Genomic DNA, 14,331 nt, shown 5'->3' on the forward strand with positions numbered 1-14,331 from the left:
ACTTTGTCTGAAAGCTGTTGTAGATTCAGCTGCTTTTAGCTAACTGTTGTGTTATAGTTTTTAAAGTTATGATCGATAGCTCTGGTGTGTGTGTGTGTGTGTTTGTAGAACTACATATATTTGATGTCATTTGTTTCTTTTCCCCAGTGCCCTCTATGCTGGCACCTCACTCTTCAGTCAGTTTCTGCTCTTCATCTCCATGCCCCGCCCACTCTGCCCAGGTGTCTCCACTCCTCTCATCAGTCCCAGTTTATAAAGTCCCTCAGCTTTTCCCTTCACGTTCAGTCTGGAATCGTGTGAGCTTTGAGTCATGGCTGCATCCTGTCGAGCTTTGCTGCCATGTCAGCCTTTTGTTTTGTTCAAAATTTATTTCAAAGTTAGTTTTTCTTCCAACTTCTCATGTTTTTCTGCATTCCTGGCTCCACTCTCCAAAAACCGTGACAGAGGTGTGTGTGTGTGTGTCAGAGATGAAACAGAGGACAGAGAAAAGGGGCAGGTGTGGGCTCTGGGTTATTAGGCCAGGTAAACAGAACAGGCTTGTGTAACTCTGGCTGATAATTCACTGACCTTTGCCTTTTACTCTCTAATGCATTCTAATAGGACAGTGAATCTCAGCATGTGTCCTTTCTCACGAACACACACACACGCTTTATGGCACCCGTTCATCACACAAACATGCATACACATGTACACAGAGCCAGCTGGTTGTCTGGGAGATCAAAAGGTTCATGTTCTCGACTCACAGAACTCTCATGACATTGAAGCAGAACCTCAGAACAGGCCTTTATAATCAAATGATGACAAGTTTTAGGATTTTTTTTTATTAAATATATTTTTTTCATTGATTTCTGTTGTCATTGTTACTTTTAATTCATTGCCTTTGACTGTTTTAAATGCACACAATTATTAGGAAAAAAATAAACACGTTTTTTTTTTCTCTCCCCATTTTTCTTAGATTCCTCCCCGATTAACACCGAGTGACAAAGACCTGGCAGAGGTGGCTCGCAACATGCAAAAAGATGACCGGTCCGGGAACGACAGCCAGCAAGAAAATGTAAGTCAAGATTTATGCCCTAAAGCAGGGCTGTTCAACTAAACTGCTCCGGAGGCCACAGTTACTGCAGGTCAACAGCTCAGGGGCCGAATATCCAGCAATTAAAGTCAGTATGAAAATAAACCAAGTATTACAAAGAACTTTTGAAATAGTTTATTTTGCTGCATTTAATCATGAATATAACATACAGAACCCTATGTAATAAATGTAATGATAAACAATATTAAAAAGAACACATTATGCCTCCTATTTAACACGAATAATATTTTGACATCTCTGACTTGCTAAATTTTTAAACCAATTTTATTTTCACTTTCATATAAGGATGCACGATATATCGGCATTAATATCGGTATCGGCCGATATTGGTCATTTTTTAGAAAATCGGTATCAGTGTAAAACTGGGCTGTTATTAACATCTGATATTGATTTCCCACTTTTTAGCTTTTTTGTTGTTGTTGTTTTGTTTTGGGAGGGGAGACGGTTGGTTGAGCAGTATCTGTTTGATCATGATAGTGATATTGATGCTGTGCAGCCAGGAATAACTGAAGTAGAGTCATGTCAGAGGTCTGGTTGTTTATTTACTGCATCAAAAAAAGACCCAACTGTGTTTTGTGCGTATATGTGTATAATAAAATTTGTGCATTTGTGTACTATCAGTAAATATCAGTTCTTGGCCAAAACAGCAATAATTATATTGGATGTCAATATCGGCTGACATTTTGGTGCATCCCTACTTTCATAGTTATATCTTCAGCTGCTTCTAATAACTGTTTTGAGTGTGCATAGAAATGTTTTTTTTACCAGCTTTTAAGTAGGTTTCTCACATTTCTGTAGACACCAAACATGTCCATGTTTAACCAAAAGAACTTATAGTAATTAAAGTAGAAAACCTTGGGTTTGGGCTTTAGAGATGAATGAACCAATTGATGGGCCACGCTTTGGTCACTCACGGGCCGGATGTGGCCCGCGGGCCGCCATTTGAATAGCCCTGCCCTAAAGTAAAAGTTCAAATCTTTTGAAACGGGGCCCTATAGGCTATAAACACTGATTACTGTATATTGTCTTTTGTAGGTAGCTTTTAAAATGACCTCAGTTTGAAAAAGAGTTTAGTTTTGATCAGATGACAAACTAATGGCTAGTCAGAACAAGACTACAGTAGGTTGTTTGAAGAAACACCTACAAAATTTGTGATTTCTTCACAGAAATTGTAGAATTGCAATATGACAATAATGTAAAACGTGGACTTGAAGTGTTTTTCACATTTACTGTCCTCACTGAATTGGACTATTTTGGACACTGCGGCTCCTATACACTCCTGTGATGAGAATAGAGCTGAGCATCTAGCATTTGAGTTTTAATTACAAAAAAGAAATCACCATTTATTCTTATTTAGCCTTATTAATAAATTTACAGCTGAATTATTCATGCTTCTATTACACAAATGCTGCACGAGTGCAAAGCTGGTCTTTTTCATCCCCCCACAACGGCTCCACTACAGTCTAAACCGACTGTATCTGAGCTTTCACATGATGCTGTCAGAAGTGTGCACCGGCTGTCCATCACCCACCTCTATCCATCTGGATGGAAAGAGGCAGGTTTCCTGCGGCATCCCAACAGAAACAGGACAGACAAGAGTGTTCATGTGGAACCGGAGCTCGGACGCAGCATCAGCAGACAGGATCAGCCTTCGAGCAAAAGATCTCCTGTCACACTCCCTTGACCTTGACTTTAAGCCCGAACGCGGGGCTGCTGCTTTACTCCTGAGCTGAAATGTGAGGAAGACCACGCTGAGAACGACGAAGAAAGCATAAGGCGAATGTAAACGACAGACTGCTGTAAATGTGCCACACAGTTCATGTTTTCCTGTGAATCACAGTTAAAACGGTACTTTAACGTTCCCACACATTTCTGCTCTCTTGGTTTGAGTCATGCAGCAACGACTGATCATACATCTACTTCTCTTTAAACCTGAGAGTGATAAAATAATAATTACTTTTATTTTCTTTGAAAAGTATTATGGTTGACTTAATTTTCAAAACTCAAGGTTAGAAAACCTCGACTGACACGGTTGTCTCTAATAGTCTCCTCCTGATTCATAATGTTAGAAATAAAAACAAACTGACAGTRAAGCTGTTCTGTGGAAAGCTTGGGAACAATAAATATCTTACCTGTTTTACATGTAAAGAGTTTGCATGAACCGCAGTCAGAGTTGTAATGTAACTAAGTACAAATACTTTGTTACTCTACTTAAGTAGGATTTTTAGGTATCTGTACTTTACTTGAGTAATTATTTTTCAGCATACTTTTTACTTTTACTTATTACATTTTTTACACAATTATCTGTACTTTCTACTCGCTACATTTTTTAAAAAAAGGTAAGAAGTAGAAAGTCGTTACTCCTATTTTATTCTGAGATTTTACTTAAAAAGAATACTATCCTGATAAATTGTGTCTCCTGGATAGAGTGAATTTAATTGTGGTTGGATGAGAAGTATAAATATACACCATTCTGACACTATTAGTTTGTACACAACCCATCACAGCTGCACGCCGTTAGAAAAAATATATTTTGAGAAGTCACCTCCCAATAAATGTCATTTTGGAAAATCTAACTGCTCACTTTTACTCAGTACTTTTCAGTGTTGTATAAAGTACTTCAAAGTGATACTTGAGTAAAACTAAAAGTATCTCATTAAAAAAATYCTTTAGTAAAAGTTTGTCTTCTCTAAAAATATTACTTGAGTAAAAGTCTTAAAGTATCTGATGTTTTTTGTACTCAAGTATCAAAAGTAAATTTCTGACACAAAATCTACTTAAGTATTAAAAGTAAAAGTACTGAGTAAAAGTGAGCAGTTAGACTGTCCAAAATGACATTCACTGGGAGGTGACTTCTCCAAAAAATATATATTTTCTAACAGCGTGCAGCTGTGATGGGTTGTGTACAAGCTAACAGGGTGTCATAATGGTGTATATTTATGCTTCTCATCCAACCACAATTAAATTCACTCAATCCAGGAGACACAATTTATCAGGACTTTCTACTTCTTACAATACTGAAGTAGATTTTGTCAGAAATTTACTTTTGATACTTAAGTACAAAAAATATCAGATACTTTAAGGCTTTTACTCAAGTAATATTTTTAGAGAAGACTTTAACTTTTACTAAAGTATTTTTATGATAAGATACTTGTACTTTAACTCAATCACATTGAGGTACTTTAGATCAGTGATTCCCAAACTTTTTATCTTCTGACCCACAAAATACCCATGGCAAAAACTTGTGACCCCAAATATTACTGGTCTGAGTACACGAACTTCGTTAATAACCCTAAAAACACAGGCTTTTTGACAATCTAAACAGCTTGTACACAAATATAAATACTTATTTTTACTTATTTTGTGTTATCGTAATAATTACAGGAAAAATATTACATCAGCAATTATTTTATTACCCTTCAAATATACTTCTGGAGATTATCCAAGGTGCTTCATGACCCATAATTGGGTCCCAAGCCCAACTTTGGGAACCAAAGTGCAGTGGTTCCCAAACTTTTCAGCTTTTGACCCACAAAATAACAGTAGCAGAGACCTGTGCCCCCAACTATATTTGGATGATAAACATTTGAATCAGGTAAACAAAACATGGGCATAGTAACAATTTTTTTATTCTACATTTCTCCATTTTAAATACACTWACCTCACTCGTTTGTAACAACTAAGGCAAAAATGTAATTAATTCAGAAAATCTTTTCAGGACCGCACCTTGATGTTTCGGGACCCCACTTTGGGTCCCAACCCCAACTTTGGGAGACACTGCTTTAAATAACACTGACCGCGGTTGGAGCTTTGTTTTGAAGCAACGACTTTGTTCGACCCTGCTCAGTCGACCTGTTAGCTGGTCTGCTCAGCTAGAACTAAAATATATTTCTCCAAACTAAGGTTGCATAAAGCGATTTATTTTTGTGACCATTTCACAGAGCCCCATTCAAAAATTTAATAAAAAAACAAAAAAACTGCTGCAGACAGAAGCAAATGGCCTTTCAAATGGAATACAAAATGCTCCTAATAGAGCAAAAACAGTTTTTGATGAGTCACATTTACGTGTCTGAAGGGTATTTAGAAGCCCACACTACTGAAAACACATCCTAGGGGGAGAGAAAAAGTTTTCCGAATTTTAACATTCATTTGCAAAGAAACCACTCAGGAAAAGAAGGCTACCATGCAATGCTTCATCAGCTGTACCTGCGGTTATTACCCTCATCAGCTGAGAGGAAGGTGAAGAGTGCAGGTCAGAGGGTTACAATGTTCCGCAGCAGAGGATCGAAGGGGCGAGACGGAGGGGAGAGGACGAGGGGGAAGAAAAAAAACAAACAGATGCTTCCTCGCCGTTCCAAGGGGGCATATTAAGGTAGAGCGGGGACACAGGCTGCGCTGATGAATACTTTTCCCAAGGCTCTCGGGGGTGCTGTCCAATCAGGCGGTGCCATTGATGAATAGTCATGAGTCACCTTATCAGCATCTCCATGGTTACGCAGATGTGACTGTGGCCCTGTGAATGTGATGAGGGAAACAGAAACGGGCCAAAGGCTCCTCCGTCTCCTTCCTGCACACATCTTGATCACCAATTAGAGCCCAGCGGGGGGAGTGTTTCAGACCAAGTGTTTGCTCTGCGGATCCGGCAAAACCGGTTTTTGGGGGAGAGGCGAATAGACGGGAGACAGATGACAAAGATGATTGGCTGGAGATGTGACTCCACGGGGAAAGTGTTCAGAGGGAGCGAGGGAGAGGCAGAGTTGGGTTCAGCTCGAAGGATTTGATGATCTGAAATCACATTAATCACCGGTAAAGGCTGGTGGCCACACAGCACGTATACAGGCAGGAGCTGGCAGGAAGAGGAGAGGAGAAGTGGCTGACAAGATATTTAATAAAAAAAAAAGGGAAGGAAAAAAACGAGCAAGGAAATTAGATTGAACGGGATCAGCAGACAGGAGCATTATAAGAAAAGGGGGCAGCTGCAGGAGATGAAACAGAAAAATGAACAAGAATAATATAGAATAAACGGCTTGGACTACATGTAATGATTCATTTTATTCTCTGCACTGTTTCGAGGGGAACTTGAGGGAGGAAAACGTCACACTTCAAGGTTTTAAGAGTAGCTCTATGACAAAGCAAGGAGGAAAAAATACCAACGGCCTTGGCTTTAACGCTTCTATAAATCCCCTTTGGTGCCACTTAGGTGAACGTGTGATAATTTAATGTTTCTAAAAGGAGAAAACCCGCTCTGTCTCCGTGTAATCCACCTTCCACTAATTTCTCACTCAAATATTTTACKCCCTCCAACAAACCAGGTCAGCAATTGGAGAACGCCGATAACAGCCGTGCTAACAGCAAATGCGCTAACTTCTTTTGTCGCGTGTTTGTTTATGAGCCGGTTCTCCTTATTCAAACCACGCGTTTCAGATTTGCATTGTCACACGGAGAGGGGCACATTTGTAGAAACCGTGTCTCTTTTTAACCTTGGCGACAAATAATTTGTATCATTCTGGTCAGAGCCGGGGCCCAGATCGCGTTCGGCTTAAAACGTTACGCAGATAGGCGAAGAGTTGGGCAGTTTTTCTACACGGTGTGTGAAGAAACACCGCTGCCCGCTCACCGTTCTCATTTCACAGCCTGTTGACTGTGTTCAAAGTGTGATTAATCTTGCATAAGATGTTTGGCGGCGTGCGGATGTGGGGCTGATGRGTGAGGAGTGATGGTTAAACTCTGCCAAAGGTCGACACAGAGGATGCGTGAGCTAATGAATTTACCATGCCAGAGTGAAAGATTATCCAGATTATGCTCACAGATGACACATTTAGCATGTTTCTTTCACATAAAAACTCTAGATACTAATGATTTGTCTTTATAATATCTTTATTAAAAACTGCAAGTTCTGTAGCTCTTTATATACTACAGCAGAGAAATCACAACTCGCTCAGCACACGAAGAAAAAAAACATTTTTTTTCCTTTTAATGCTTTGACTCAGCAGTCAGAAATCATTGCTATCAACTTAATCTCTTGTTAAGATTTTACTCCTCCCCATTGTTTTGGGGCCCGACCCAGGGTAGTTCATCTCACGTCTCATTTTGATGTGCGTAGAGCAGGGAATCACAGAGTCGAGCACAAAATCGAAAAAATACAGCAAGGCTCGTCTCTTCCATTTAACCCTCAACTTACAGCTGAGACGGGTGAAAGCTGATCTCATGTTTTATGAAAGGAACTCATGTTGGAAACAGAAGCTCAGTTTCCATTCACCATGAAAATGCACAAATTAGAATTTTGAAAATAAATTTGCTCAATGGAAACACGTCAATTTTGAAAAAAAATTATGTTTTTCGACAATGTTTTTGCACTYGGAAGAGGTGGTTTTTCGGTCGTATRGAAATTGATATATTTCGCAAAACTGCAATGGAAACACTTTTTTCGCATCGTGGGAGTCGCATGATCAACAACCGGCTGTTGCTACTGGCGAAAAAGATGACGACAAAGAAGATAACAGGAAGTAAAAGTGGCAGTGAAATCACCAAAGTAGTAAAAGAAAGTATTAAACTCACCGACTACATTTTCCCCAAAACACAGCATACTATGCCGCTCCCAGGTATAAAGGACTTGTTGCTCAAAAGCCTCGATAAGACGCTGACGTCTCTGATGATGAGCGCTAGTGTCGTGGTACCAATATGCTATGTGTTTACATCCATTGCCGCCATGTTTGTAATGAATTATCACGAGAACAAGCGTATTCACGCGTGACTTTAATAGCGTTTCTTCCTCAATGGAAACACCGCAGTTACGAAACTTGTTTTTTCGACATTAACAGAATATCGACAAAATTTTGCGCACATTTGTAATGGAAACGCAGCTACTGTTTTACTCAAAACCTTCTGTTTCAGTCTCTCTTCTCTTTTGTCACACCTGGTGCAAAATTTACTTTATTGAGCTTTATATCATGTTATAATGTCCCTCATCAAAACATATCCAGAGTGTTGCTTTGACTCATTCATGAATGTTTGAGAAATCCTTGAGTGTCCTGTGGTAGCCACGTGGAGCAGCCTAAACACTTGCTGGTTCAAAGCACCGCCTATTGTACAAAGCTCCTCCCTGGAGCTCAGTCCCCAGAGGAGCTCCTGCCCCATAGAGCACCCCTCCCCCCAAGACGAGCAAAAGTTATCTTTCAAAATGGTGGATATTCACGATTTCATTGCAAAACAAAGCTTCATAATGGTCAATATTTACAGTTTCTTTGCAAAAAGCAGCTTAATGTTTAAATGTARATATGAGAGGATGACTGGGAGGTATATTACCAAGCTGAAATGTCTTGTAAGAGCCTCTGTACTCMCTCCGYTTCTCCAGGAAACTACTTTCTGGGTCCAACGTGGGGTCGTTGGAGTAAGATTTCCTGAGATACCATTTTCCAAAACTGATACAAAATGTTTTACAACAAAATACAGCGCTCCTACCAGGACTGGTGCTAGTCGTTTGGATGCCCTAAACAAACGCTTTGTGGTGCCCTCTTCCCCCCTAAAAATGGAAAATAATTCAACATTTTCCAGTGAACTTCTCTTTATTCCCAAAATAAATGTTCACTGTTGTTTTAAAACACCAGAATATTAACACTCAAGAGAACTGTAAGAAGAGAAATTATAACCTTGTTTAAAAAAATGAAAGCTAATTTTGTATTGACTAAAGCACCAAACATTAAATAAAACAAAAAAATACCACCATTATTAGTAAAAAGATCTGTGCAATAAGAAAAGAAGGAAAGTAGTGGTTGTATTTGTGACTTGTGTCTGCAGCTGAACTGCTTGGTGGTGGTGGTTGGTCAGGGTTTGTGGGTACTGATGACAAGTCCACACATCTGCTGGTTGGTGGTGGTTGTGTGCTTGAACTGTTGGTGGATGGCTGAATAGTCTAGTCTGAATTTTCCTCTTGGCCTTCAGCTCCTCCAGGCATGTATCTCAACATTGACCCTGCATAATTCAGGCAGTCAAGACCAAATACTCAGGGATTTTACACTGAAATGCAGTTTTAATCTATTACAACAAATACTGCAAACATTAATTGTGGATTTATGTAGGCCTATGTGTAAATCATTGGTACGTGACAAAATTACAAACTCTATTTTACCTTTACAGACCAGGATTGGTCTGTCTTTTGGCTCCTTTGAACCACTACATACATAGCTGCATTAAAAATGGTTCTTTACAATGTGCAAGCTTAAATGATTTCTGCTTCACACACGCAAACGCTATCAGTAATTCCTCCTTTCTCCATAAACAGTGCTCTACTGTTTTGTAAATCAGGAAGGTTTACTTCTGGCAACTGGGTTGAACCAAAGTGAATCTGGTCCTCAAGGATCCAATCATACAGTCATCAGGATACCAGAGGAAATAAAAGTGATGGTTTTAAATGTATCCGCTACAATGACGTCGCCACTTTCCAAACCTTAGTTCTATTTTTGCCACCCTGATAACCACAACCCATCTAGAAACTCAAACACTAAAGGTCTGAAAAGGTATCTGGCACCAAGCTACCAGTAATGGATCCTTTGAGTTCCATAAAATGTGAGGAAGGAACCCTWATGATCATACCCTCAAATCTGTCGGAGGCTATTCTTGCAGTGTGATTGGGTTTATTAAACTATAAGATGCTGTGAGAGGTGAATCTGGTGAGGAACAAGTATTAGCTAGGTTCATGTTCTGGTAAATTCCTTCCTTAAAGTAGGTCCTAAAGTTTCCACATGTTGCTCAAAGCATCACAGTGACTCATGTGAGCTCTGAGATCACAGTTACTGTTATAAACATGGGCCAGTTTTGGCTCCACGTGCTCATTAACGAACCATGACCTCGTTACAGGTTCAGGTTTTTCAGTCTTGGACCACTTTTCACTGATCTCACCTAATCTTCAATCCATCTGTGGAGGTGCTGAGACCAAAAACCGTCTTGGCAGCACAGCTAGACCCTTCTTAAAATTGCTCCTAAGCTTGCCAATACGTTCTTTGTCCTGCACCTCAACTTCAATGCTGCCATTATCTGCCATGTGCCAGTCTGTTTTTTCCACAATGATGTGGTTGATTGGAGTATTCTTGTGCCTCGGGCTAACAGACAAGAGAATACCAACCTGCAGGATGACACTTCAGTGCATCACTGTTGCATTCTGCTTGTTTTCTGCCACTGAGCCTTTCTCACATCACAGCTTTCTCACTCTGGAAGCTGCAATAAGAAGAAAAACAAGACGTTTCAGCTGTTGTGTCCCTTGCTTTTGTTTTGCTTTTGCCGTCTACCTTATTGAGCTGTCGTGTTGTCAGACCTGATGGTCTTTGTCAGAAGCTTATACAGCACAGTATTACATTAAAGCCGGAGCATGCATGAATATTTAAATGATGATGTCAATTTTGAGGCAATGTTAGAGACATGCAGGAGAAATAAAAAATGTGTGTGGGGAAATTTTTTACTTTAAACATGGTGGTAATGTCGGAAAACAAAGAGATGATTTGCATAAAATGGTGGCAGCAGACAAATAACAAACACGTGAAGGTAAGACGAGGGATTCTTGAATGTAAATTAGCGGTCTGTATTTTACACAAATGTGCAACTGATGTGTTATGACTGAAAAGTCAAGAAACGGAGCAGATTTCTAAAGATTTATACTATTTGCTGCCATTTCTAAAATAAACCTGCAATATACAATCAATAAAAGTTGTAAATTAAGCAAATCTATTATTTTTCCCTGATTTTCACTGAAGATGAAGCATGCTATTGTAAATGAGATAATTAAAGAAAATRTGACAAAGTTTGCAATTAGTCTATTTACTGTATTCTTAGTGTCTTTTTAAATAAATATAAAAATAATATTAATAAACTTTATTAGCACCTTCCAACAATGTCTTCCATTGACCAAAGTGCTTCACAAGATAAACATTCCCTGACAAACTGCTAGTGTAAATGCGTATTGCAGAAAACTTCAGCTGAACGCTGCTGAAATAATTTTACAGCAAAACTTTTAATGCCAGCTCAATTTGAAAAGTTAAAGAAAGAAGCAGAAAACCCCCGAAAAGAACACCAGAAAGGAGCAGAATTATAGCTGAAAAAAAAAAAAACAGAAAAGAAAAAAGTTAAAATTGGCAAAAAAAGAAAAAAGTTAAAGGTAGCAGACACTAGTTCAAATATGCACCCAGATGGTGAAAAGGATGTAAAAATGTCAAATTAGTAGGAAAAAAAGAAAAGTACAAAATATGAACAATTTGTTGTAAAATGGCTAAAACAGTCAAAATGTAGCTAGAAAGTCTTTAATTAGCAAAATGAAGCATAAGAAGCACAAGTTTGCTGAACTAAGCAAAAAGAAGCTGAAATGGCCACTAAAATGTAAATTTAGCCTAAAAAGATYACGTTAGCTAATAACATCGGCAACATTGCTGCAAATAGCTGAAAATAGCAGAAAACAACTTTAAAGGCCCAGTGTGTAGAATTTGTTGTTTTCAGCGACATCTAGTGGTTGAATCATCCTCCCTGGTCCTCCCCCACCCCCACCCCCCGCTTCCAAACACAAAGGAACTCTACGGTGTCTCTCAGGTGTCAAAAACCTTTGATAATTCCAACCGCGATGTCTACCAGCAGCTTCAGGGCTAGTGATGTTTCAAGTGGTAAGATTATGAGCTTTAATGAGTAAAATTATCCCAGCTACAATGACAGACAACAAATATTACATTTATAGTATTACAACTAAAACAGTTTTTGATGCCGCCACCGCAGTTTGTCCTTCATGAGCCTTCGTAGACAAGATGGCGGTGCAAGATGGCGGCTGCCTGTAGGGCGACCCGCAACCATGGAGATATAAACAGCTTTTAATAAGGTAAAAATAATGAAACAAGGTCTTTGTCTGCAATGATTAGACATGTTTTTTTATTATTGTCATTAGTGATTATCTCAATTTCGGCTAAAAGAATTGACAAAATCCTACACACTGTGCCTTTAATTAGTATAAACAGCTTAAATTAGCCAAAAGAAGCACAAAAAAGTAGAAAARGGCAGAAGAAAATCAGAAAGAAGCAGAATTATAGCTAATTAGCAAAAAAGAGAAGCTATTAGCACAAGGAAATTAAAAGAGCAGAATCAGAACAAAGTTTAAGAAACATTTTGAAGGATTTTGAAGATGATGAAAATGGCTTCATTCATTTTCAATAGGAAAATGTGGCTGAAAAAGACAAAAAGCTAAAGTATAGCTGGAATGTCCTGAAGGGAGCTGAACGTTTTGATATGTGAATTGTTGGAATAGCACAAACTTGCAGAATGAAATACGTGCCAAAAACCGTACGGAAGAAAAATGGTCTTAATAGTGGGAACGCTTGTAAGGCATTCAGACAGTAAAACCAAATACCAATAAATTAAGGTAAATAAATAAAGGTAAAACCACCACAATGAAAGAACATAAAGAAATATAAAATACTAAAAGTTAAATATCAAACACCCTTTTAAATAAACAGGTCTTAAGTTTGGTTTTGAACAGAACCAGGTCAGAGATGGCACATTGTTTCAMCAGATTTTTATCATCTAACCCCACAAAAAATGCTAAATCATTGCTGTTTATGCACATACCATGAAGCCACCGTAAAACTACAATAAAAGCCTAAATCTTARGATGTATATGATGCATAACACACACCCTTTCCTTTATTCTCTGAGCAGAACAGAAGACGTTTTCATCTGTGTGCTTTAAGGGATGAGTTCATTTTTATTGCTCCACAGGAAACGATGTTTTACAGCCGTGCAAGCCTCTGGCTCTGGTGGTAAAAACATGCATTTCTGTTGTAAATACCAGTAACTCTCAGCATGGAGTGAAACGTGAACCTCTGTGTATACACCCTGTTCACAAAGACATCATATACGTATAGAGTGAACATGTGAAATACTTTGACAGTAAAGAGAGAGAAAAACACAGGGTTTTCACATTCTAAAGTAAATTATCTTGAATAGGGAATGCATTCAGTGCAAACGCTGGTAATTAAGTGACCCTGTAGATAAAACCTGGCAGCGACGCCTTCCACAAAAGGGGAACGCTGCCTATAAACTGTCTGGTAAATGTGAGTGTTGAATGGCTTTTTTTTTCCTCTCCAACCTTGTGATTCACTGCAACCTCCCCTACACCCGCCTCGAAAACACAATCCCCTTTTTTTCTTCAAACTTTTAAATCAGCACACACATTTTCTCCACATCATTCTTCTTTATGTTTAAACCTCCTTTCCGTTACGCACCCTCTCTTTGCCGCCGGGCATCACCCAAAAAGTCTATTTAAGGTTCCCACTCGTAAAAAATCAATTGCTACAGTAAATTGGGAGTACAAAGCTGAGCGATGGCACTGATCTTGAAAAAGTTGCACATATTTGAGCAACGGTGCAGGCTCCCCCCTGGCTCGAAATTAAGAGCGCAMGTTTCTGTTTTTTTTAACCCGAGCCCTTGAAGCAAGTCAAGATCACAGCCGTTTTTAAAGGAGCTTATAGAAAAACTCAACAATACAAAGTGAAACTGGCTCTATGACCTGGAACCATTGTGAATCAGCTGCTCTGAATTTTTAATGTAAAATGATGCAGCAATATATTGCGATATTGTCATCAGAGCATTAAAAAAAGATATTGACATTTGTTTCTAGTAGAGAAATTAGAGAAGTGCCTCGGGGCGTACCTCAGGTAATGCTCAAACGCTCTTAGCAGAAGCTGTTGACAGTATAAGCTTCAGGAAGGTAAAGGAAGCTTTAAGTTTTGACTGCGTGCACTGCATACCAATAATATCACAACTCAGTGACTCTAATTGTTCTGTTGCAAAACAAAGCGACACGGTCTGAGGAAGTGTCCAGAAATCATCTAACCGAGAAACACCCAACAGATTTTCTCGTGCATTGCTAATCTTTGAAAAGGTCAACAGATAAAAAGGGAATGCATTTTATAAAAAWTTCAGTTTATGAGAAATTGGGAAAAACAGGATGTCTTCCTGTTGTGGTCTAGATCAGTGGTTCCCAAACTTTTTATCTTCTGACCCACAAAATATCCATGATAAAAACTTGTGACCCCAAATATTACTGCTCTGAGTACACAGACTTCATTAATAACCCTAAAAACACAGGCTTTTTGACAATCTAAACAGCTTGTACACAAATATAAATACTTATTTATACTTATTTTTGTGTTTTTTGTAATAATTATAGGGAAAATATTACATCAGCAAATTTTTTATTACCCTTTAAA

General features: G+C 38.7%; 1 protein-coding gene across 2 annotated transcripts in view; it reads left to right on the top strand.

Annotated features, from left to right (window-relative positions):
- Positions 1-300: 300 nt before the first annotated feature.
- The window catches only part of LOC106513734 (cAMP-specific 3',5'-cyclic phosphodiesterase 4D), a 73,487-nt gene continuing 59,456 nt past the window's right edge, over positions 301-14,331 (top strand). For both annotated transcript variants that reach the window (XM_014002703.1, XM_014002704.1), the window contains exons 1-2: positions 301-446; positions 956-1,054. In XM_014002703.1, the coding sequence (XP_013858157.1) occupies positions 1,010-1,054 (45 nt within the window). In that variant the 5' untranslated portion in view covers positions 301-446; positions 956-1,009. The remainder of the gene's footprint in view (positions 447-955; positions 1,055-14,331) is intronic.

This window comes from Austrofundulus limnaeus, unplaced genomic scaffold (assembly GCF_001266775.1).
Source record: "Austrofundulus limnaeus strain Quisiro unplaced genomic scaffold, Austrofundulus_limnaeus-1.0 Scaffold14, whole genome shotgun sequence".
In the NCBI taxonomy this organism is placed as follows: Eukaryota; Metazoa; Chordata; class Actinopteri; order Cyprinodontiformes; family Rivulidae; genus Austrofundulus; species Austrofundulus limnaeus.